The sequence below is a fragment of the Chrysochloris asiatica genome, unplaced genomic scaffold, assembly GCF_000296735.1.
Source record: "Chrysochloris asiatica unplaced genomic scaffold, ChrAsi1.0 scaffold00081, whole genome shotgun sequence".
In the NCBI taxonomy this organism is placed as follows: domain Eukaryota; kingdom Metazoa; phylum Chordata; class Mammalia; order Afrosoricida; family Chrysochloridae; genus Chrysochloris; species Chrysochloris asiatica.
The window spans coordinates 12,123,882-12,145,803 of NW_006408599.1; the positions used below are offsets into that span (position 1 = coordinate 12,123,882).

General features: G+C 49.2%; 1 protein-coding gene across 1 annotated transcript in view; it reads right to left on the bottom strand.

The window, feature by feature from the left end:
• Positions 1-21,922, bottom strand: part of COL27A1 (collagen, type XXVII, alpha 1) — a 152,514-nt gene that overhangs the window by 65,678 nt on the left and 64,914 nt on the right. The window contains exons 14-21 of the mRNA XM_006865693.1: positions 20,572-20,616; positions 11,434-11,487; positions 10,823-10,867; positions 7,475-7,528; positions 6,119-6,172; positions 4,245-4,298; positions 1,565-1,618; positions 1,378-1,431 (exon numbers count right to left, since the gene is read on the bottom strand). Of these exons, the coding sequence (XP_006865755.1) occupies positions 1,378-1,431; positions 1,565-1,618; positions 4,245-4,298; positions 6,119-6,172; positions 7,475-7,528; positions 10,823-10,867; positions 11,434-11,487; positions 20,572-20,616 (414 nt within the window). The remainder of the gene's footprint in view (positions 1-1,377; positions 1,432-1,564; positions 1,619-4,244; positions 4,299-6,118; positions 6,173-7,474; positions 7,529-10,822; positions 10,868-11,433; positions 11,488-20,571; positions 20,617-21,922) is intronic.

Below are 21,922 nucleotides of genomic sequence, written 5' to 3' on the forward strand. Positions count from 1 at the left end.
AAGAAGGGCCTTTCTGCTGAGCTCTGCCGTGTACACACTGGCAGACCTTAACCTCCGCGTGCCTCAGTCTCCCCATCTGTAAAACAGTGTAGAGTGGAGAAGGTCTTCCTTCAGCATGATGACTGGTTTAAGCTGAGCTATTAAAGGACACGGATGAGGTTGCTAAAGGACATTATTCTTTTTTGAAACCATGGCCTAGGCATCACTTTGGGTGGAACGTGCATGGAATGGGCGTGTGGTGAGAGGGGAGATGATGAATGAACGTGTGTAAGAACAAATGAATAAATGAGTCAGTGAATGACTGAACACATCAGCTAGTGCTTTCTTGAGCTGTAATGCGGTGTAGACAGATGCATGTTGCTGATGTTGTCTTTCCCACCTCGTTGCTCCTTTCCTGCTTCTCAACAGCAGGGACTCTCCAGATCCTCCCCCAGGCCCAGGAGCCTCCAAACTGGCCCCTTTTGGCATGCTAGTCCTGACCAAGGGTCTCCCTCTAGAGCCAACCCTCCTCCCCTGCCTCTTTCCCCCAGCTTCCAGGAAATGGCTCCATGTGGTGGCTCCCAGAGCTACAACCAGCCCTGAGGGGGGATCCATGTCAGCAGGATGTCTGCCTGCGGTCCTGGTGAGAACCAGCCTCCTGCCCTCTCTCCCAGGGCTATGTGTCAGGGCAGTCCTGGGTTTTCAGTCAAGGTGAGTACTGGGGGTGGGCACAAAGGAGGGCTACATACAAAGAGCAAACGGTGGTTTAGGTTCTCCAGTGGCTGCTCCATCAGGCCCACAGGGACAGAAGCATCCTGACCCTGGATCCCTCTCACCACTCACACATGAGCAAACCTTTATTCTGCAGTGACCAGCTATGTGACCCTGTGTAAGTGATGTCATTCTCTGGGAACCGGAAGGCGGCAGCCCCCGGCCAGTGCCATATGCTTTGGGTTCAAACAGGCCTGGGGCTGCTGGCTTCTGGTTCGCAGACAATGACATCTCTGGGAACCAGAAGGATTGAGTTTGGGCTCAATCCTGACTCTGCCTGCTGCTAACTGTGGGACCTGAGTCTTATCATCTGTCTCCGTCTCAGTGGACTGACCTGTAAAACGGAGCTGACAATCCAACCCTCCTTCAGACTACTCACCTTGAAGAACTGTGCTCCTGTGAGCTGGGGCAGTGGTAGGACTCAGGGTAGTGGGGTTAGCCCAAGACGGGGAGTGACCTGTTCTGAGTGACTAGAGTAGAGGAGGGCCTGGAAGGCTCATGGGGCAGGTGGTAAAGGATGTTCTGGTGGGCACGTCTGAGGCAGCCCTGTGCTATGTCTTAACTAAAGGGCATTGGGTGTGGGGGGGAGGAGACGAATAGAGGGCAGGCAAGGTCAGATGGTCTCACCTCTAACCCTAGCTGCCCTTGGGGTCCCGGCAGGCCTCGAGCTCCAGGCTTACCCTGGAAAGAAGGGGACAAAGGGGTCTCAGAAGTGTCACAAAACACCCCCTACTTCCAAGCCAGTCCTTAAGGCCTGTGGTTTCCACAGCACTGTCTGATTCATCACCTGGAGCCACCCTGGGCAGAGACTCACCTTCATGCCTTCTGGGCCATTGTCCCCGGGGGAGCCAATATCTCCAGGGAATCCCTGAGGGGAAGCAGAGAGAAGGGTCAACCACAGGGACTGTGAAGGGAAGTTCTAAGAGTTGTGTCTGGAAGATGGACAGACCTGGGCTTCCATCCCATCCTGCTGGGATGGAACCCTGGGCAGGTCAGTTAACCTCACTTATAAATGGGGATGGTAAATTCAACATTTACTGCTCAGAGTTTCCGAGAGAATTAAATGAGAATTTGCACGGGGAATAGGTGCATACAAGGGCATTGGATGGACCCAGAATAGCCCCGTGTTGTATGGCTGCTGAGAAGCAGCTGTGGGTGTGTGGAGATGTTGTCCCCCTTAGCCCAGGAGGAGGTCAGGCAGGGCCTTGGGAACCCCAGCACAGCCAACCTGCCCAAGAAATCTCTTCCTTTAACTGCAAGGAACCTGCAGCTAAGACTATTTTTGAGATTGGCTGTAGCCTTGAAAGACTTGAAAACACAGTCTAATCAGTCTCGTTCCTCGCCTGAGTGGAAATCCCCTCCCCTACTGGCCAAGCAGGGTGGACTTTGCTCACACCACCACCAGAAGCTGCCATCCACCCAAGCCTGACTAGAGGACTACGCAGCAGAAAGTTCTTCCTGAAATGGAACAGATATGAGGAGCTTCAAAAAGTTCATGGAAAGATTCCATTATTTTAAAATTCCATTTCCCCACTAACTTTCTAAGCCCCCTCATATATCCCTTAATATACTAGTGCCACCCCTCAGGGACCTAGACGGCACAGGGGACTTCTTCCCTACAATGGCCTTTTGCACAATCTGGAGACTGGTCACCCTACCCACCCCCATAAGCCTGCCCTTCTCTGGTCCTTAACTGTTTGTAGTCAGGTGACTAGGGCTCCTCAGGTCGACTGCTTCTGTGTTACTTATTTTCCCAAGACTATGGAAACCCTATACAGGGTTGTTATGAGTAGGAACCAACTCGACAGCAACAAATGATCACCAGGAAGTCCATGGATGTAGAGAGGCCAGTGTGGAACATCCCCTTCCTTGTTTAGGTGCTATACCTCTGTTAATCCAGCCTAGAACCTCACTGGCTTTCAGAGCTGCCCTACCACTCTCTCAGTTTCCTGTGATCACAATCCACCCTCTGCTTTGCCTTCACGTTGTTTTTCTTTCCCTTTTTACCTTTAGTAAGTTCTGGTAAATCTCAACTTAAGTACAGTCTCACCCTTCTCACCAAACAAAATCAAGAACAGTCCTGAATTTAGAGTTAACACAAGATGCCAAAGTCTCCAAGATGAGAGGCTTGAAATCTTATTCTGCCACAGACTCACTGTGTGACCAACAGGCCTCAGCTTCCTCATCTGTAACATGCTGCTCAAATGGAACCTCATGAGGAAAGCCCTCTTGGCTCAGTGTATGGCCCTTGGTAAGCGCTCAATAAGAATCTGAATCCAAAATGACCTAGAGTCCAGTGTCGCGGGAAAGCCAGTTAGCCTAGGGTGGTCTCATCTCCAGTGTGAACTTGGCGACTGGGATTGAATTTTGTGCTCACACACATTTAGCCCATTGATGAGTGAAAGAGATACGTCAGCTGGGAGCACAATTGGGAATGATCTCTGGGGGAGGAGACAGAGAACCAACTGAGAAGAGCCATCTTTTGGATCCTGAGTCAGCCAATCAAAACAGAACAGAAATATGGGAGAGGCAGACCCCAGATTTATCCAGGGACTCAGGGCAGAGCCAACGTAGGCCTTATTCCCTACCAACCAGCAGAGATACTCTGAGGAGGCCACTGCTGGGTTCTGTAACTCCATTTCCTTGCCTGCAAAATAAAGGTAGGAGCATTTCTCTCACACAGTTATAGTGAAGACGCAACAAGGCTCCTGGCACCCAGAAGCACCTCATTGGCCAGACTGCTGGGAAACTCAGACACATAGGGATCAGGAGGGAACCAGAGCCATGGCCGTGGAAGAGAGGCCAACTCCATTTGTCTAAAGATAGGCCTGTGTTGGGGCCAAAGTCAACACAGTAGAGTCTGAACTTCAGGAAACATTCCTAATCCATCCGGGCCATACCAGGAGTGATCGTTGGGAGATCCCAGAAAACCCCAGTGGAGCCAGATGTTTGGTTCAGTTGGAGAGTCCTCATGGACAAGCAAAGCTGGGAGGCCAGTGAGTGATGGGGGTTTCGGCTGGGACTGGCTGGGACCCACAGGAGGGCTGGGTGGAGACAATACTGAAGACAATAGCCCTTGTTCCTGCTCAGTTCAGTTCTCTAACAGAATCCTCAGGAGAAAAAGCGGGGGACAAGGAGAATGCAGTAGCTCCCTCACTCCGGGAGGGACTGCAGAGCTGTACTTGGTGGGCGGAGGGGTGGGGAGATTTAGGTCAGGGTCCAGGCAGTGGAGCCCAGAGGATTTCCTGACAGCTTTTCTAGAAACTGTAAGAGTGGTAGAGGTCACACAAAGCTGGGGGGGAAACTCTGAGGCTACTTCTTGTCTTCACTACCTTATAAGAGAGTCTCTGGATAAACTTGGAGGAGTGGATGTTTCTCTCCCATTTTTCACTTGCTGTGTGACCTCCAGCAAGTCCCTCCCATTCTCTGGGTCTCAGTTTCCCAAGGACAACATCATGTCCCAGCTGCAGCCAGAGACATGAGGCATCACATACCTCAGGTCCAGGGGGCCCAGGAAACCCAAGAGATCCTTTGTCTCCAACTTTGCCCTGCAGAAGGGAAGAGATGGCAGGAAGTAGGTCAGTGAGGACCCAGAAACTCCTTGGGTTATTCCCATGACTTTGATGGTTGGAAAGGTTCAAGAGGCTGTGGATGAAATCTGCCTAGACACATGGAAGGAACTATTGTTGAAACCCTGCCTCCACTGCTTCCGCACAACAGGTCCTGTAAGTCACCTCACCTTGAGGACGCAACAAGGCTGAAACTGAGGACCCTCAGTTTCCTTACCTGTAAAATGGGAGCAATCGTACAAGCTTTCAAGAGTGTGTTTAGATTCAGAACGAGAGGGATAAGGTAGAATCCCCACTGAACAGCTCTCCTCTTGTCCAGATGGGTCTGGAGAAAGGGGATGAGGTAGGATGGGGATAGGATTTTGATTCAATAGTGAGTAATTATTATCATGACTAATTGTGATTGTCACAACTATAAATGTAGAAGATGTGAAACAAAAAGGCGGGGAGTAGTTAATCGTGCATTTCAGGAACAGATTATCCTAGAACCATCAAGAGGGAAGAGTATGAGCCAAGTATGGGATACTAACCAGAAAAGCGATGACAGTTGAGATGGAAGCAGAGGCTATGGCACAGAGAGACAGAGGAGCTGAGGACTTTAAACATGTGGAAAGAGAAAGGATACGTGCCTGCAGACAGGAGGCTGGCTTGCAAATGTGCCCTTTGGTTATTTAAACGAATATACATTTTATGTGTTTTGTGTACATCAAAAAAAAAAAGAGGGAATAGAGGTAAATACTGTTAACCGATAGTGCATGGAAGGGATTGTAATTATTGCAAAGAAACAAAATATGATTGGTTGAATGTAAAACTGATGATCTGCCTTGTAAACGATCACTCTCAATTCCCAATAAAAGCTTTAAAAATAAATGAATTAATAAAATAAAATAATAAATGAAAGTAATTGTAATTCCCTAAGACTCCTGGAATGGCTGGTAGCCTTCAAAGTGTAGAAAGCGTCTGATACATGCGGAAACACTCAATAAACCAATGACATCCACTACTATTATGAATAGTGCCACTATGTTTATAAGGCACTAAGAACCAAAGAACAAAACCGGTTGCTGTGAAGTTGATCTGACTCATGGTGACCCCAGGTGTAGATGAGTAGAACTGAGCTCCATGGGGTCTCAAGGCTTGGGACCTTTTGGAAGCAGGTTGCCAGGTCTTTCTTCTGAAACGTCTCTGGATGAGTTCAAACTCCCAACCTTTAGGTTAGTGGTTGAGCTTAATGATGCACAACATCCATGGACTCCTTTATCAAGCCCTGGTAGTGCTGTAGGATAAGCACTGGACTACCAACCACCAAGTCACTCCTTGGAAGAAAGATGAGGTTCTCTGCTTTCGTAAAGATTTACAGCTTTGGAAACCCTAAACAGGGACGCTGTAAGTCGGAATCGACACGATAGCACGGTGTTTAGTTTGTTTTGTACGGACTCCTTTAAAATGCACTGTTATTTTTGTTAATGACATTAAGTCGGTTCTGACTCATAGCAACTAGAGTAGCTGGTGGGTTTGAACCATTGACCTTGCAGTTAGCAGTCCAGTGCTAATCCTATATAGCACCACATCAGAACTCCTCCAAGGCATTAGGAACCTGCATTCCCACCAGAACCCTGCTGATGACTGAAGGTTGGCTATGATGCTAATCCCCCAGGGTCCTCATCTGGAAAAGCAGGTGAAGCACTACTCCTGTCCTGCTCAGCTTGCCCCCACAGGGTTGCTGTAGAAGGGTATGAAGTCCTGGGTGTGAAGGGGCCCCCCGACTGTCTTCCAGGGAGGTCAGAGGAGATACTTACTGGAGGCCCTGGCTTCCCCCGTGCACCTGGGAATCCTGGCAAACCCTGGCTTCCCTGGAAAGACAGAAAACAGATGGAAGTCAGGGAGGGGCAGACAGTGGCCAGGTGAGGCGCTGTTGTACCTACTGTCTTCCCAGCCAGCCCAGGGCCTGAAGAATGGCCCATTTTGTGGAGAAAGCGCTCTCCCCTCATTTTCCCCATGTGCAGGCTCCAGATCGGGTCACACCTGGCTGGCCCTCTGATGGCTCTGGGGGTGCAGAGGTAAAGCCAGCAGCCCCTGCTTCACCAGGTAATCCTGGAACCCAGGATCCTGGGCTCCAAGAGGCACCGAGGCAAGGTCTGCGTGACTTATCACAAAGCAGGAGACACTGAGGCTGGGTCACAATGGGCCAGTGGGAGAAAGGGAAAGGGAAGAGGCAGAACTGGCCAACATCTGGGCCTCATTGACGGGCTGGGCAAGGACCAGATGTAGACACATGGTGTTGGACACATGCAAAGAGCCAACCTCAGCAGGCCTAAGATGGAGGATGGAAAGTTAAGCCCTCCTGGTTCATCCCCTCAGCTGGTCAGCAGTGAGACCTGTTACTCCACAGTGCACATGCAGATCCTATACACTGTCATCCACAAGACCCTAAGCCAAGCTCTGCCAGGGAAGGTCTTTGTCTGGAAGGGACTGAGCTGTGAGCACAAGTTCCACACATTAGGGAAGAAAGGTGGTCCCTGAGAGTGCCCGGACAGGGAAAAGGCCACTCGCCAGCCAGGCACAGAAAATGGTGTCTGAGCAGGGGTCCCGAAAGACAAGCCTCTGCAGAAGGGGTTGTAGGCCACAGTGGCAAGGGTACAGAGGAGTAAAGGCCTGGAGGTATAGTGGGAAGGTGAGTGGGTTGGAATGCCGGGCTATGAACGAGGAGGGGCAGAAGAGGAGGGTAAAAGGGTCCTGAGAGTCAGAATAAGGAGCCAGGCCTTTACTCTGAAAGCAATTGGGAGCCATACTTAATTCATGAGCACAGAACAGAACCGTACCCTACAATTCTGAGCTAGTGGGGAAGATAAACTGGGAGGGAAGAGGCTGGGGCCTGGAAATACAAAGAGCAAAGAGGCTTCCAAAAAATTGAGGAAAATGGAATAGAAAGATAATGGGATCTTTCCATTAACTTTTTAAAGCCCCTTTGTGAATGAGGAGGTCATTACATAGTCTAGGTAAGAGATGACCAGAGCGTGGATTCAGGATGGGGAAGACAGGACTGTTAGAAAGGAAACCACCTCATAGTTGGGACCTGGTTCATGCCCTGCCCTGGGAAGGAAGTGGATCAAAACAGGAGGGTGGGGGCAGGGGTGAGAATCAAACGCACTTACCTTGTCTCCTTGGAATCCGGGGTCTCCTGACACACCTGGAACCCCTTGTTCACCCTAAATACACACCAGTAAAGAAGGTTACAGTGGACACCACAGTGAGCTATGGAATACTCCCCAGCATCCAAACCCACTGGCAAGGCTACAACTCTGCTGAGGCCATTCCCAAAGTCCATCTGACCAGCAACAGCCTTATTAGAGTACAGGGTAGGCCAATGGGCAGTCTGTGGGGTGGGCAGGCCCTGGTGAGGAGATACTGGGTCAGCCTATCTGCTGACCTGCCTGGGTAGAGCGACTAAAAACTACTATCAGAAGCTGAACAGCCCTGTGTCATCTGCCCTTTCCTGGAGAATGGACACTGAGACAAACTGTTTCTTGATCCTTTGTCTGTTTCGTTCTCCATTGCTGTTGTCCCTTGCCTGCTGGCCCCACACCACCGTGACTGCTGAGAGTTCATATGTGCTTCCTGACACTTTTGACCCCAAGCTGTAAGCCCTCGCTTCTTCCTTCTGTTGGAATTTCTATGCTTGCCATCAGCTTACATTTATTTCTCATTAGCTGCTTTCAATCAGCTCTAGCAAGAGAAAGCAGAGGAAGCTAAGCTGCTCACTGAAAGGCCAGAAGTTCAAGTCTACTCAGAGGCACCTTGGAAGAAAGGCTTGGCAACCGACTTCTAAAAAATATATAATAATAAATCAGCCACTGAAAACACTTTGGAGAAGTTCCTTCTAGTCTGACACACATGGGATTACCCTGAGTCAGAATCAACTTGCCGCAAACAGTACCAGTAGCCTGAGAAACCAGAGCCTGGCTTGTTACGACTACGTAAACCAGGAGCAATGGAGTGTTGAGGGTCGGCGGGGTATTTCTTCTACAAGACGATATTTACTGCATAGACTTGGACCATTGGAGGCCTGTTCTGCTCCCTCCCTGTTTTCAGCCTGTTCTGCTCGGCTGAGATCACCCAAAAAGTGAGCTGTCACAGAAAGATATCAGTCCATGTTTCCCTTTAGGTTGGAATTTCTCACACCCCTCAGCAGCTTTCCACACTGACAGTCTGCTGACCCAGGACTCAGGAACCATCCTCAGCCCTAGCAGCAGGAGGAAGAAGAGGGCGAAAAGCCCAAGAAGATGGAGTCTTAAAGACCCTGCCTGGGGCCTCGGTCTTTTTTTGCAAAGAACATCTTTGGCAGAATAAAAGCCAAAATTAACTTACTTTGTTTTTTCCAGTTTGGAAAATCCTGTATAATATTCCAGAGTTTGGAGAACTAAGGAACATTTATTTTTTCCCTTCCTTCCTTTCATGTGTGTATGTGCACCCAAAGGAGGAGTTAGGGGGGTTAAAACATTTTTTTTCAAACAAGGAAAGTTTAAGAGCCACCTAAGAAATCAGGACAATTGATTTGGAACAAGCTGGACCTGGAGCAGGCGTTTGGTTCCAGAATGTGCCTCCAAACACTGGGAGTGGAGGGAATCAAGTGGTTGTAAGTGGGACGTCGGCCAGGCGGGGTCATGGAAAATCTGGGATTCCAGGCAGAAGCAGCCACAGAACATGAAGGCTGGTTTTATCATCCAGGGGAGGGTGAGGGGACCGAAATCACCACCCTCACCTCTTGTTATTTGCCCTTTCCACTCAAAAGGGCAAAAATGAGACTCTTTTCCCCCCAAAGACTTGATTTTTCTAAAAATTAGGGGCAGGAAAACAATTTCTTCCTCTTTCTTTTTTTCTTTTCCAGAGATTTTACATCTTCCAATGTCCCCAGCCCCACCAGTCTGTGAGCCAGCTGAGTTCTCTGTATGTAACACATTTATTTCCATGTTCCTGAAGCAACAGGGAACTGGAGACCAGCTCTGCAGAGGGGCCTATAAAAACTTCTGGCTATATTCCTGCCTACCCCAATTTCCTTTCCTTCTCCTTTGTCCATGACTTCAACCTTTCCAGAGGGGTGAAGTCGCAGGCCTCTGGATAAGCAGGTAGCTGTGGGAAAACCCCTGCCTCCAACAGAAAGCCCCTTACTCTAGAGAGGAGAGGGGCATGGGGTGGGGGGCACGGGTGGTACACAGCAAGCAAGGCAGAACCAAAGGGCTAGAGCTGGAGTGGGAAAGGCAGAGGAGCTAGAAATAGAAAAAGGACTGAGATTAGTATGGTGCCCTCTGGCTACCTGGGGTGGACAAAATAATGTAGGTGTGTCAACTTAAGTCCCACAGTCCTATTTCCTGACAGTCAAGAGGCCACACTTGGCTCCCAGAATAAATCACCTTAGTTTCCTTTGGCAACTCTCTTCCCCTCTTTGGATCTCAGTTTCCCCTGGCTGAGAGGAAGGTGTTGGAAGAGATGACCTTCTGACATCAGTTCTGCTTGGAAGTTGAGGACTCCAGAGCCAGATGGCTGGTTGGAATCCTGACATTTGACTTATTGCATAGCCTTGGGCAAGGGAGTTTGGAGGATTACCACTGATCCAAGCAGAGTACTCAGAATGCTGCCTGGAGCTGGTGTCTGGAACTGTTACTCAGACTTTAGGAAGGAGGGGTCACCTGAAGGCAGGTGCAGAAAGGGTGCCTGGGGGTAGGGTTGCTAAGCAGCGACTAGGTCCTCAGGCCTCTTGTGGATACATGGACCTCAAGTCCTGGAGCATAAACACCACTTTGGGGTTCCCTCAGGAGATGAGAGAGAGAGAAGATGGCCCATAGGGGACTGCACAAAGGACCACATTGGGCCCTGGGGTCCCATCTACCCACCTCTGAGTCCACAGGTTTGAAGTCTGGGTGAGGAAGGCAGTGAGAAATCAGCAGCAGGACTGTGCAGGGGTATGTGACGAGTATGCCCACCCCTTACTAGTAGCTGGGAGGGGACCAGGCTCAGAGTCCTGTTCTGGATCTCTTGCTGAATTTTCAGGCCACGTGCTTATAGCAGTTGGTTCCAAATTCCAGAGCAGGATTATTTACGTGAGTTTTGTTTCCTTCTGTACCTCTCCTGGGTATAGGATCCCACCTCACTGCCTGCCCCAGGCGTCCCAGCATCTCAACTTCTGCGGTTCCCTGGCTTTGGCCTCAAGGTCCTGGTGCTGCCCAGGGCTGGATTCACAGATGTGCCTTGTTTTACCCTCCATGCTTTATGTGCTGGGGTCTGCATGCTCCCTGAGCCACTGTGTGGGTGTCCACACAGTGTGACAAAGAAGGGGCCAGGGAGAGCACATTTAAGGGTAACACAGGGGAGAGGGGAGGGAAGGGTGGACAGGAGGGCAGGGGAGTGGGTCGTCTGGATAGAAAACAGCAGTTGCAGCAGTGTTGAAGCAGAGAGGGGGCTCACATGCAGATAAACACAGTGCAATAAGGGAGTATTCAGATCACCTTATCACCTTTCAGTCCGGGTTCCCCCATGTTTCCCATCAGCCCCTGCAAGACAGAGTCCAGTTGTGAGGAAGACGCTAAGCCACAGGTCAGAAACCTGGGTAAACCTTCTCTCTAAAAGGGGGCTATGACCCCTATCTCATAGTGGAGTGGGTTGCAGGGGATGTTGACTAGGAAACCATAGCTCTCTGGAAAAATCCAGAAGAGGATGCTGATAGGGAGAGATGGACTTGCTGAGCCGCGTCATATGCATACTGGCCACACTGTGTCATTACCAGAATGTGGACCTAGCAGTTGGAGCCTCTTCTTCTGCACCCTGTTGGACTCAGCAATGTGCTGAGCTCACTCAGTCTCCATCACAGCTGTCTAAGTCTCCTGGTCATGTCCCCCACTTTCAGGACCCTGAAGCCTAGATTAGACTCATGTTCAGCCCAAGGACTGGTGTCCAGTAAAGATAATAGACAGATGGTGACTGGCTGTCTCCTGACCCAACCAGCCTCCACCCCATCCTCCATGCCGCCACTCACACAGACTAAGGTACAACAGCCTTTTATCTGGAACGAAACAGGTCAGTGGGTACCTGCCCCAATTAGAGGATGGCTTTCATTTACCTTCATGCCCTTGGGTCCTGGGTAACCAATTGGACCCAACAATCCCATGTCGCCCTAGGGAGAGACAAAAGAGGGGGGATGCTGTGAGAGATGTTCTGAGATGACCCTTGAGATCCCTGGGGCTGGGCTTTCCAGGGCACAACCCCACTTGAGTTATATTGGAAGTAGGACTGTTCCTCATTCGGTTTCCCTCTACTAAAGTGCTAGAATAAATTTCACACACATTTTCTCCAAGTTGATTTCCTGATTACTGCCTCTGCACCAAGGCCCTCACCAATACCACACACAGAACGCTTCTATCTAGCCCCTATTAGATTAGAGTTCTTTGCTAACTCAGGGATTCACAGCATTTCAGTTGAATTCTTTGGACCTCAGTCTCTCCATCTATAAAATGGAGACAAAGGATACTCCAGCTAAGTAAGGGGAGGTACTTGCTGCTCCCTAGAAACTCAGCCATCTTTTTGGAGGGCAGTGAGGAAAGGGACAACCAATCCCAGAAACCTCCAAAGATGCTGAGACCAGTTGGTAGACCTGGACCATAGCTGGGAGATCCCACGTCTTCAAAGGCAAGAAGTGGAATTCTAGGTCCTGTGAAGCCAAGTCCCTTCGCCCGAGCTCCTCAACCAGAGCTCCTGAAAGAGTGAATCAGGCCCCCCGGCCCCCCTCCTCTGTACCACTCCCAAGCGGTTTTGGGGAGCTTAATCTCTCCATGCAAGCTCTGGTAGCGTAGTGGTTACGAATCAGGCTGCGAACCTCAAGGTCAGCAGTTTGAAACTACCAGCTGTTCCATGGGAGAAACATGAGGCTTTCTGCTCCTGTAAAGATTTACAGCCACGGAAACCCTATACAGGGTCGCTATGAGTCAGAACCAACTCCAAGGCACATAACCACACCACCACCACCAATCTCTCTGTGCCTCTGCTTCCTTATCTAATAAATAGCAATAGATGTTGCCATGAACCTGCTAGCATTGTTTCAAGACATAATGGATTTAATGTGTATAAACCATTGACATCGAGTCAGTTCAGACACATGGTGTCCCTAGAGGACAGATTAGAACTGCTCCATAGGGTTTCCAGGGCTGTAGTATTTACAGAAGCTGACTGTCACATCTTTCTCCTAGGGAACAGCTGGTGGGTTTGAATTGCCAACCCATTGGGCAGCAGCCAAATACTTATCCATTGTACTGCTGAGGCTCCTTTAACTAACTAATGTGGATAAAGCACTTGGCAGTGTCTGGAGGCATTTTTGGTTGTCAAAACTTAGGGGGTGATACTAGGCCCTCTCCTTTCAACAAAGGATTACCCAGCCCAAACGGTCCATAGGCCCAGGATGAGTGGCTAGACTTTCTTCAAACCTGCCTGCCATGTTTCCCTCAAATCTGCTCATTTCCTGCCCATCTCTAACACTAGTAACCTCGAACGAGATCCTAGGCTGGAGCTCACAGCCAGAAAAAAGGAGACTTTGAAGGTATTCTCTTCTCTCCCTTTTCCATCCACTGGGTGATCCAAGTGCCTAGTGGCTGTGTGACCTCAATCAACGTACTGACCTCTCTGGGCCTCAGTTTCCTACTTTTCTGAATCAGGCTACAGGGAGCTCCCTGGAAAAGGCTCAGAGGTCAGAGCACAATCCTCAGAGAGAGGCATGAGAGCAACAAAGGCTGCCCCAGGTGGCCAGGGTAGACTCAAGTTCCTGTCTGAGCTGCCTGGAGACATCACAGAAGGAGGTCAGACTGAGAATGAAAAATGGTATTCCTACACGGTCCTACAGAAGGGGCAGTGCCTTGGAAGGGGCAGAGTCAGGGAAGGTGCTGATTCCCACCACCCCATCCTCAGGGAGTTCCAGTGGCACAAATGACTAAGCACTTGACTGCTACCCAAGAGGTAGCTCCAAAAAGACTTGGTATCTGCTCCTGTAAACACTACAGGCAAGAAAACCCTCTGTAGCAGTTCTAGCATCACATGCGGTCCGTAAGAATCAAACACTTACTAGAGGGTTCTTAACAACAGCACCCCTCCCCCTACTCCCACCCCTGGCTTCCTGCCATCACACACACACACACACACACACACACACACACACACACTGGCCTTGTCCCTGTGATGGACTGCCTATGTGAACTCAGGCAAAATATGTCCCCTCTGTGGGGTCTTGGTTCTGACAGTGTTTAAGGAAACCTAGCTGAGTTTCTAAGAAATCCTGTTTTCAGTTCCCACTGCGTTGTTTTCTCATAGAGAAAGTGAAGTGTCAGTTTCACAGGCAATAATTAGGACCACGGGTTGCTGGACACGTCACACGCCTCCACTCAGTTATTCTTACAACAACTCTTAAAGATCAGTTCTATTACTACCCCGATTTTATATACACGTGGAAATGGAGGCTCCAAGAGGAAAGGGTTGGAGCAGTTGCAGAGCTGGGATTCAAACCAGGAAGGCTGTCCCCAGAGCTCCTGGCAATACTGAAGTCATGTTTGGAGAGAAGGAAGGGAAAAGGGGCAGAGGCAGGATTCCTGGCAGGGAGGGTCTGCAGTCCAAAGAAAAAGTCCTTCAGCGCTTGCATTTAAATTGTCCGTCTCTCTTTTCCTGGATGAAGGGAGAGGGGGGCCCACCCAGAGTCCCCAGTGCATACAAACAAACAGAGGAGGTTCTTCTGAAACAGTCTGCCCCAAGGGGGTCCTGGACAGAGGCAACAAAGGGCCAGCCAGCAGCCCCAGGAACACAGGCTCCTTCTTCCCAATCCAAGCCGGAAGCTGGGGACAGAACTCAGTATAAGCTGGACTAACTCCTGTCATGGGAGGAGGGATGGCACAGGGGACTGTGCTCCCCCCACTCCTATGCCCACTTGGTTGCCTCTGCAGGTCTGTGTGTGGTGGGGGGTAGGGACCTGGAATGAGCACCCAACCCCAGGTGGGTAGAGCTGTGAAAAAGAGCCCCTGCTTGTGGCAGACCCACGCAGGAAGCCCAGGGAAGGTCTCCCCTCCCCCAAGACCTCTAGACACAAAAGCAATTGGGAGAGGAACATAAAAACCTTAGAGCTATCTTCTGCCAGCCCATCTCAGAAATGACCTGTCAGCTCTCTGTTAGACAGCTCTTGTGAGCAGCTTGGCTAAGTGACAGACAGCAAGTTCTGTCCTCACAAGAAAGAATAAACAATGTCTGGGCCCATGTTTCCTGTGCTCCCCAATGCCACTCTCCCTGATGCCTCGCACCAACACCAAGAACAAAATCAGCCACAGCTGTACTGTTTAGAGAGCCACTATGCATGCCACGCTAGACGCTTGGAGGCTTTCTACGTCCAATCTTCATTAAAAAGGGCTAAACTTTGAGAGTTTACACCATGCCATGGGATGGTGCTAGCTGGGGGACACTGACCAACTTCTCAGACACCCCTACTCCATTTTGCAGATGAGCAAACTGAGGCTTAGGGAGGTAAAATAACCTGTCCAAGATCAAGCAAAGCAAGAGGGCAGAGGCAGGACCCAAACCGGCGTTAGTCTGTTTGTCTGTCTGTCTCACAAGCTCTGGATTGACTATTTACGCTGATCAAAGGACCCAAAGTTCCCTTTTTTTTGTCACTATCACTCATGGGGACAGACTTGAATTCAGAAATAGGTGAGTTGGCATCTGCCAACAGGTAACCAGGCCAGGGTTTTCCAGGTACCCTGAAAGATGCGGTGTGCCCATCCTTCCCAATGGATGTGCTCACCGGTCCCCTGTGCTCATGTGTCTTAACCCTCCTGCCTACTGTTCCCGTTTAGCTGTGACGTACACGACCACCAATGGAAGCACCCCTGGGCCATTCTCAAGCTGATTCCTAACCCCAGCATGCTCTGCCCTCCACTCATATATTGTTAATGTCCATTTGTCCTTCTGTCAACAGCTCCAGCATCACTTTCCTGACCCCACATACCCATGTTCCTGCTGTCAGAGCTCAGAGTCCTTGTCTGTCCACACGATGTGCTCACGGCCTGTCCCACCAGACCATGGACAGGTGTCAGATGACTGTGTCCCCAGTAATTAGCAAAGCCCTGGCGTGGAGGATGTACCCAATAAAAGCAGCTTAATCAACAGGTATAAAAGAAACCTACACGCCCAGACACGCCTCTAGGCAGAAGTCTTGCTGCCATGTTTTCTAGGCTCAGTTTTTAAGCATCAAAGCCTCTTTCCAGAAACTCCAATAGCAAGTCAACAGCTCAGGAACAGGGGTGTGGGAGTGTGGCTAGCCCACCTCTTTCCCTCAGTCTCACACACACAACATCTAGAGCACAGCAGTCTTGCAGAGCAAGTGATGGGACACAGTGGGGAGGAATGCAAGCTGTGGAGGTGGGTCCTGAGTCTAGTTTACTGGCTTTGTGACTTCGTGGTTAAGTGCCATCAAGTCAGTTCTGACTCATAGAGACCCTATAGAGGGTTTCCAAGGAGCAGCTGGTGGGCTTGAACCACCAATCTTGCAGTTAGTTGCTGTTAAGTGCCATCGAGTCAGTTCTGACTCATAGAGACCTTATAGAGGGTTTCCAAGGAGTGGCTGGTGGATTTGAACCATCAACCTTGTGGTTAGCAGTCCAGTGCTTATCCTATGGTGCCACATCTGGCCAGATGCTTTAACTTCTCTGAGCCTCAGTTTCCTTATCTGTAGGTGACACCACTCTACCCTCAGAGCATTGTTGAAACAACTAAACACTTACCACTGGGCCTGTCACACAAGGGTCTTGTAAAGTCCGCTACAGGGTTAAAACTCAGATGATCACTTAGTTGAATAATAAGGTCCACTAGCTCACTATACACACATGCTGGGTTTTGGCCAGGTCACATGATTTTGCATCTCATTAAACAGAGAAACCCAAATTCCTTGTGTGTCACTCAACATCAATAAGACAGGAATCTTCTTTGTCGAGCAGCCTCTGGAATCAGGCACAGTTTTCTTGAGGACCAGCCAAAGAAAGGGTTCAAGTTACTCAGAGGGGACTTCTTTGAGGCAGTCTCACCTTGAAGGCTGCAGAGGGGCCACTGGCAGCTTATTGGGGGTTGTGGTGGGCACAGAGACTCACCCCACAACTTCAAGTCCATAGCTCCAGGGCACTGCCCCCACCTCGAGGATCACGGGGTTTCTGCAGCCTCATGCATGAGAAGCACACAGAGAGCAGACAGGCACTCCATAAATGTTAATTTGTCCTCTCATGCCCTTCCTCCCAGCTGTAAGGACTGCGAGGACTGGGACTGTCTAGCTTCCGTCCGCATGCACATCAATTCAGTTGACTACAAAGAAGACCCAGAATAAATTTGAACTCCCATGAAAATGATTATCAATACATGGAATTCCTATTTGCTCAGCTAAAAACCCACATCCTCCAGAAAACCCTCATAGGTGACTCACAGTCCCTCATCCCCTCTCTCTAACTTCTGCTTAGAACATTCCTGTCTTCTCCAGCTCTTGAGGGAGGCCAATTCTTTGTCCAGACATAAAAGCTGCTGTTCCCCAAACTTCGGGGTGGGAGGGTAGGGGCACTCACTTGGGAGCAGTAATGACGTTGCAGGCTCATGTCCAGTCTTGTGACTCCCAGGAGTGAGGAAAAAGGGAACTTCAGCTCAACAGCAAAGGGAATTTGAAAACCAAGAGGACAGAGAGGTGGGAAAGGGCCAGAGAAAGAAAATAGCACAGTAGAGCCACTGGCTGGGCAAACTCTTTGGAAAAGGACTTCACACACAGACTCAGGGTCGGAGAAATGCAGGAAGGAACCTGGGCTCTTCCCAAGCTCAAGCCCTCAGACGTGGGGCAGGGAGAGGAGCACCCTGGATTAGGAGTTGGGGGACATTGCCTGTGATTACACCTCCATCTTTTCCTGCCTCGTGTGTGATCTTGATCAAGGGCTTCAGTTTTCCTATCTACCAGCTGGGATTCGCTTAAGACACTGTGAATGGAGTGGCCAGATTCAGCATATAAATTACAGGATGCTGGGATAAATTTGAATGTCAAATAAACAATGAATGGCATTTTAGTATAAACATGTTCTAAATGTTGCATCAAACTTAGAACTGAGCATCTTGAATTCTAGCTAGCAAACTTAACTGTGGAGAGCAAAAAGACTACGTAAGGCTATATAGTGCAAAGGCACTATATAAGACTATATGAGAGCTTTGTAAAGAATCAGGAGGACCAAAAGCTGGGATGTTTGAGTCTCCAGAATCTGGTTGATTCAGCCACCCAGTACTCCTGCCCTTCTAACATCCAGCCCAGTGGATGTCAGGGCAGTGACAAGCAGAAGACGTACCAAAGATGATAGACAGAATATATAAATACTTTTCAGAAAAGCTTTGGGGACAGGGATTGTTTCACTTGAAAAAGGGAGCTTTGGTAAGAACAGACAACGAACATCTTCACACCTCTGATGGTGTTTCCTGGGGACAGCGAGACTATATATACAGACATGGAGCAATGAGTGCTCTGCTAAAACTGAGGAAAGAGTGTTCAAGGAGAAGTTTAAAGATCACATGCGATACAATAGTGAATAATTGTTATCAGGACTGATTGTGAGGGTTGGAAATGTAAAGGTAGACGTTTTGTAGCAAAAGGAGGGGAGTGATTAACTTTGCAGTCTAGGAGCGGAGGTCCCTGGGACCATCAAGGGAGAAGAGTGGAGCGTGGGACCCTACCTACAGAAGCAGTGACACCAGAGACAGAGGCAGAGACGATGACGTGGAGAAATGGAGCAGTTAGGGACTTTAGACCCAGAGAGGGAGAGGGGCTGTGTGCTGACAACTGAGGGGGTAGGCTTGCAGGGTATACCCTTTGGCTGGTTGATGATACATGGAGGGGAATGTAACCATGGCAATGAAACAATATACGATAGGACGAATGTAAAGTTAATGTTCTCCCGTGTAAACTATCACATAATTCACAATAAAACATTAAAAAAAAAAAAAGATCACATGCTCAAGATGCTCCAGAGGGATTCCTGGTGGGCTTAGAGAGGATCGAACTAGAAGCCTTCTGAGGTCCCTATAAACTCAGATTCTCAAAATCTCAGATATAGGTAGTTCCCAACTTACAATGGGGTTCTGTTCCAATGACTCCATAGAATACCTAACGAAAGTCAAATACCTCACAGTATTATTTTCTTTAGGTTTTCATTATGATTGCCTTTTATTATCAGTATTTTTATAAATCCTATCTTTATTTTTCTTTGGAGGTTGGCATGAGAATGATAACATCAGAAAATTACATGCTACAATATTGCATGCAGTAAATATCACTAACATAAGATGTACAAAAACACCCCAAATGGATGTTTTTAAGTGTGGTGTGGAGCCCTGGTGTGGTTAGCACTGAACTGTTAACCACATGGTCACAAACCCACCAGCCACTATATAGGGTCGCTATGAGTTGAAACTGACTCAGTGGCACTTAACAACTAGAAGTGTGGTTTTGCTGTAACCTGAATATGTTGTAAGTCTGAGACTACCTGCATTTATTTTCCCAAAGCACCTAGGTCAGGGCCTTTTGCCAAAGAAGGTGCTCAGCAAAGCCCTAGTGAGTGGACATTAGGGATGTCAAATGTTTGACTCATGTGTTGGCGCTTGTCCATCCTAAACCAACGCAGACATCACTAATAACTGTGGCACTCCCTCCCACTAAGTTCCAAACCGACTTTAAAATCTTTCTAAATTCAGCAATCCAGACAGTTACTACCAGGCATAAAACAGCCCATGTGGGTTTGTGTGTGGATATAACAAAAGCAACACTGTCATGACAACTAATACTTCTTGAGCGCTTACTATATACTTACATGTATCAACTCTTCTAAATCCTCACAACCCTCCAAGCTTGGTAATAATATCATCCCCATTTGACAGATGAAGTGGAGGCACAGGGGGTCTGATTCCAGAGACTGTCCATTATTCACTGGTCTGAACTGGATTTTGCATGTATGGTCCTAACAAGAGTGAGTACAGCAATTCCACATCACAGTGGGTGTCCCCAGAGCTCAGGGAAGTGAAGCCACTAACTGAAGGTCACAGAGCCAGGATATGAGCACAGGTTGATCTGCCTCTCCTCCACCACTCAGGCTCTGCCCACACCAAAGCAGGAGCAAATTACCATTGAGGACTCTGGGTTTTCTTCCAGATTTTCATGTTCTGAGCAACAGAGCCTCACAACTCTCTGGGGGTTTCTATAGCCTCCCTCAGGAGCTATTATTTCTCAGCAAAGTTTATCTTATGGCCAAAGCTGGTGGCCTATTGTCAAGCTAAGAGTTGTCTCTCCACAGTCCCCGACTCAAATGTCATGAAGAAGAAGCTAGAGGCCAGAGCAGAGGAGCATCATACTCCAGGGGAAGTTTCTGCTCATTTCTCAGACGCTGTCGTCTCAGTGGCACAGAGGTACAAGGTTCAGTCCTGGTTTTAGCTAAAATAACCACATCCTAAGTCCTAGCCCCCACCTACATGGGGTCAGATCACCTCCTGCCTCCTCTTTATACAGGCTTTGCTTAGTCCTGGGCATTTCAGGAAGGAATAGCAATAATTAATGTAAAAATACTTCACACTAATTGAGCACTTACTAAGTGCTAGACTCTATGCCAAGGACTGTACATGTGATGCCTGCTGAATCTTCAACTACTGTCCCCATTTTACAGATGAGAAAACTGAGACTCGGAGAGAATAAGTGATGTGCCTTAGGCCACACAGCAGAGTTGGGACTTGAAGGCAGAAAGTCTGGCTTTAAAGTCAGTGCTCTGAAGAAAGGGGTGGAGAAGATTAAGATTGCCCAATATGGCCCAGAGCCTCAGTAGCTCTGCTGGTCACTTCCTCCCTCTGGATCTGAAGCCCCTCACCTGTGGAATAGAGATGATGTCACCCATCCACACCTCCTTGCAGAGCAATGGCCCAAATAGTAGGTGGGAAAGTACATTTGCAGCCTCATACTCCACGTTCCCATTTTCATTATAACTAATGAGAACATGGGCTCTGAGAAGGCAAGAAGCCCAACTGAGGCCACACAGCAGGCTTTTCTCCATCGGCCCCCTGTTCAGGCCAGTCTGTCCAGCTCCCTACGCCTCTCCTAGGCCTCCCTATAGGACCCGTTGCTTTCTCATGATGTTCAGGTTCCTCCCCAGACTCGTGATCCGTATGTCTGTGTACTTACAAGGAGGCCAGGGACTCCTGGGGGCCCCGGCAGGCCCAATTCTCCCTGCAAACAGAAAGAAAGGTGGTTACTGCCTCGGCTGAGGTCCAACCTTGCCCGATCTCCCTCCAGGGCCCTCCTTTCAACCAGCCTCCACGTGGGCAGTCATGGGGATATTTGAATGCTGACTGGACCTCATCCTTTACCACAGCCTCCAGGTGTCCCTCTGGAGCCTGGCCTTCAGCCTTAAGGGTCTGATTGGACCTCAATGCCTACAATTCATGGGCCTCTCTGGGAGCCATCTCCTCTCACTCAGCCATCCTGGAATCATGACCACTCCCCCATTTCCTGGAAAGCAGGGGACAGCTACTAAGAGTGGTTAGCTAGCTCTATGCAGGGCACCGTGGGTTTGGACAAGACCTTTTCCCCCTTCGCCATCAACTTTACACATCTGCAAAAGAAGACAGGAGCTCCACATCTGATACCTTCTTCCTATTTTAAGTCTGAAAGAATGGACAGACTCCCAATCCCGACAATGATGGTGTTGATGCCAGGCACCGAGCAGAAAGCTCGACCTGGATGACCTTATTTCACCCTCACTTTGGAGATGAGAAAACTGAGACACTTTGCTCAGGGTCATGTGCAAGCAGACTGCATATGGTGAGGGTAACAGCCACCAGGACAGCCTCCTTCCTCCCTCCTCAGTCAGGAGGTGCTGGGGTGGGACTTGGGAATCTGCACTGCCACCACCCACATCCCAGGACCTCAGGTATCTCCTTCCAGGGCCTCCATGATGCTAAAAAGAGTCAGAAGACAGGGTTCCAGGTCCAACTCTGCCAGCAAGGCACTTGCAGTGATGAGCAAGTTTATTTAGCCTTCTGAACCTCAGTTTCCTTTTCCCAATAAATGGGCCCTCCATTGCTCATTTTGTTGTTGTTAGGTGCCATCGAGTCAGTACCGACTCACAGTGACCTTATGCACAGCAGAACAAAACACTGCCCGATCCTGGCCCAACCTCACTACTGTTGCCACGCTTGAGTCCACCAATGCCATTGCTCATAAGGATAAAGAAAAAGAGAGAAGGAGGAGTTTGGGTCAAGGTCAAAATGTAGTGGTGTGAATCAAATAGGGGGGTTAGAAATCATTATTATTAGTGGGAACTGCCAACCTCCTCCCAGATTTGTCTTCTTCCAGCTGCCCCTAAGAGATTGATGAAAAAGAGCCTCGGCTTTCAAATGAGGAAGTCCTGGTGACATGATGGCTATGCACTTAACTGCTGACTGGTCAGCGGTTCGAACCCACTGGCTGCTCCACAGAAGAAAAAATCTGATGACCTGCTCCCGTAAACATTGTTATTAAGTCCCCTCCACTG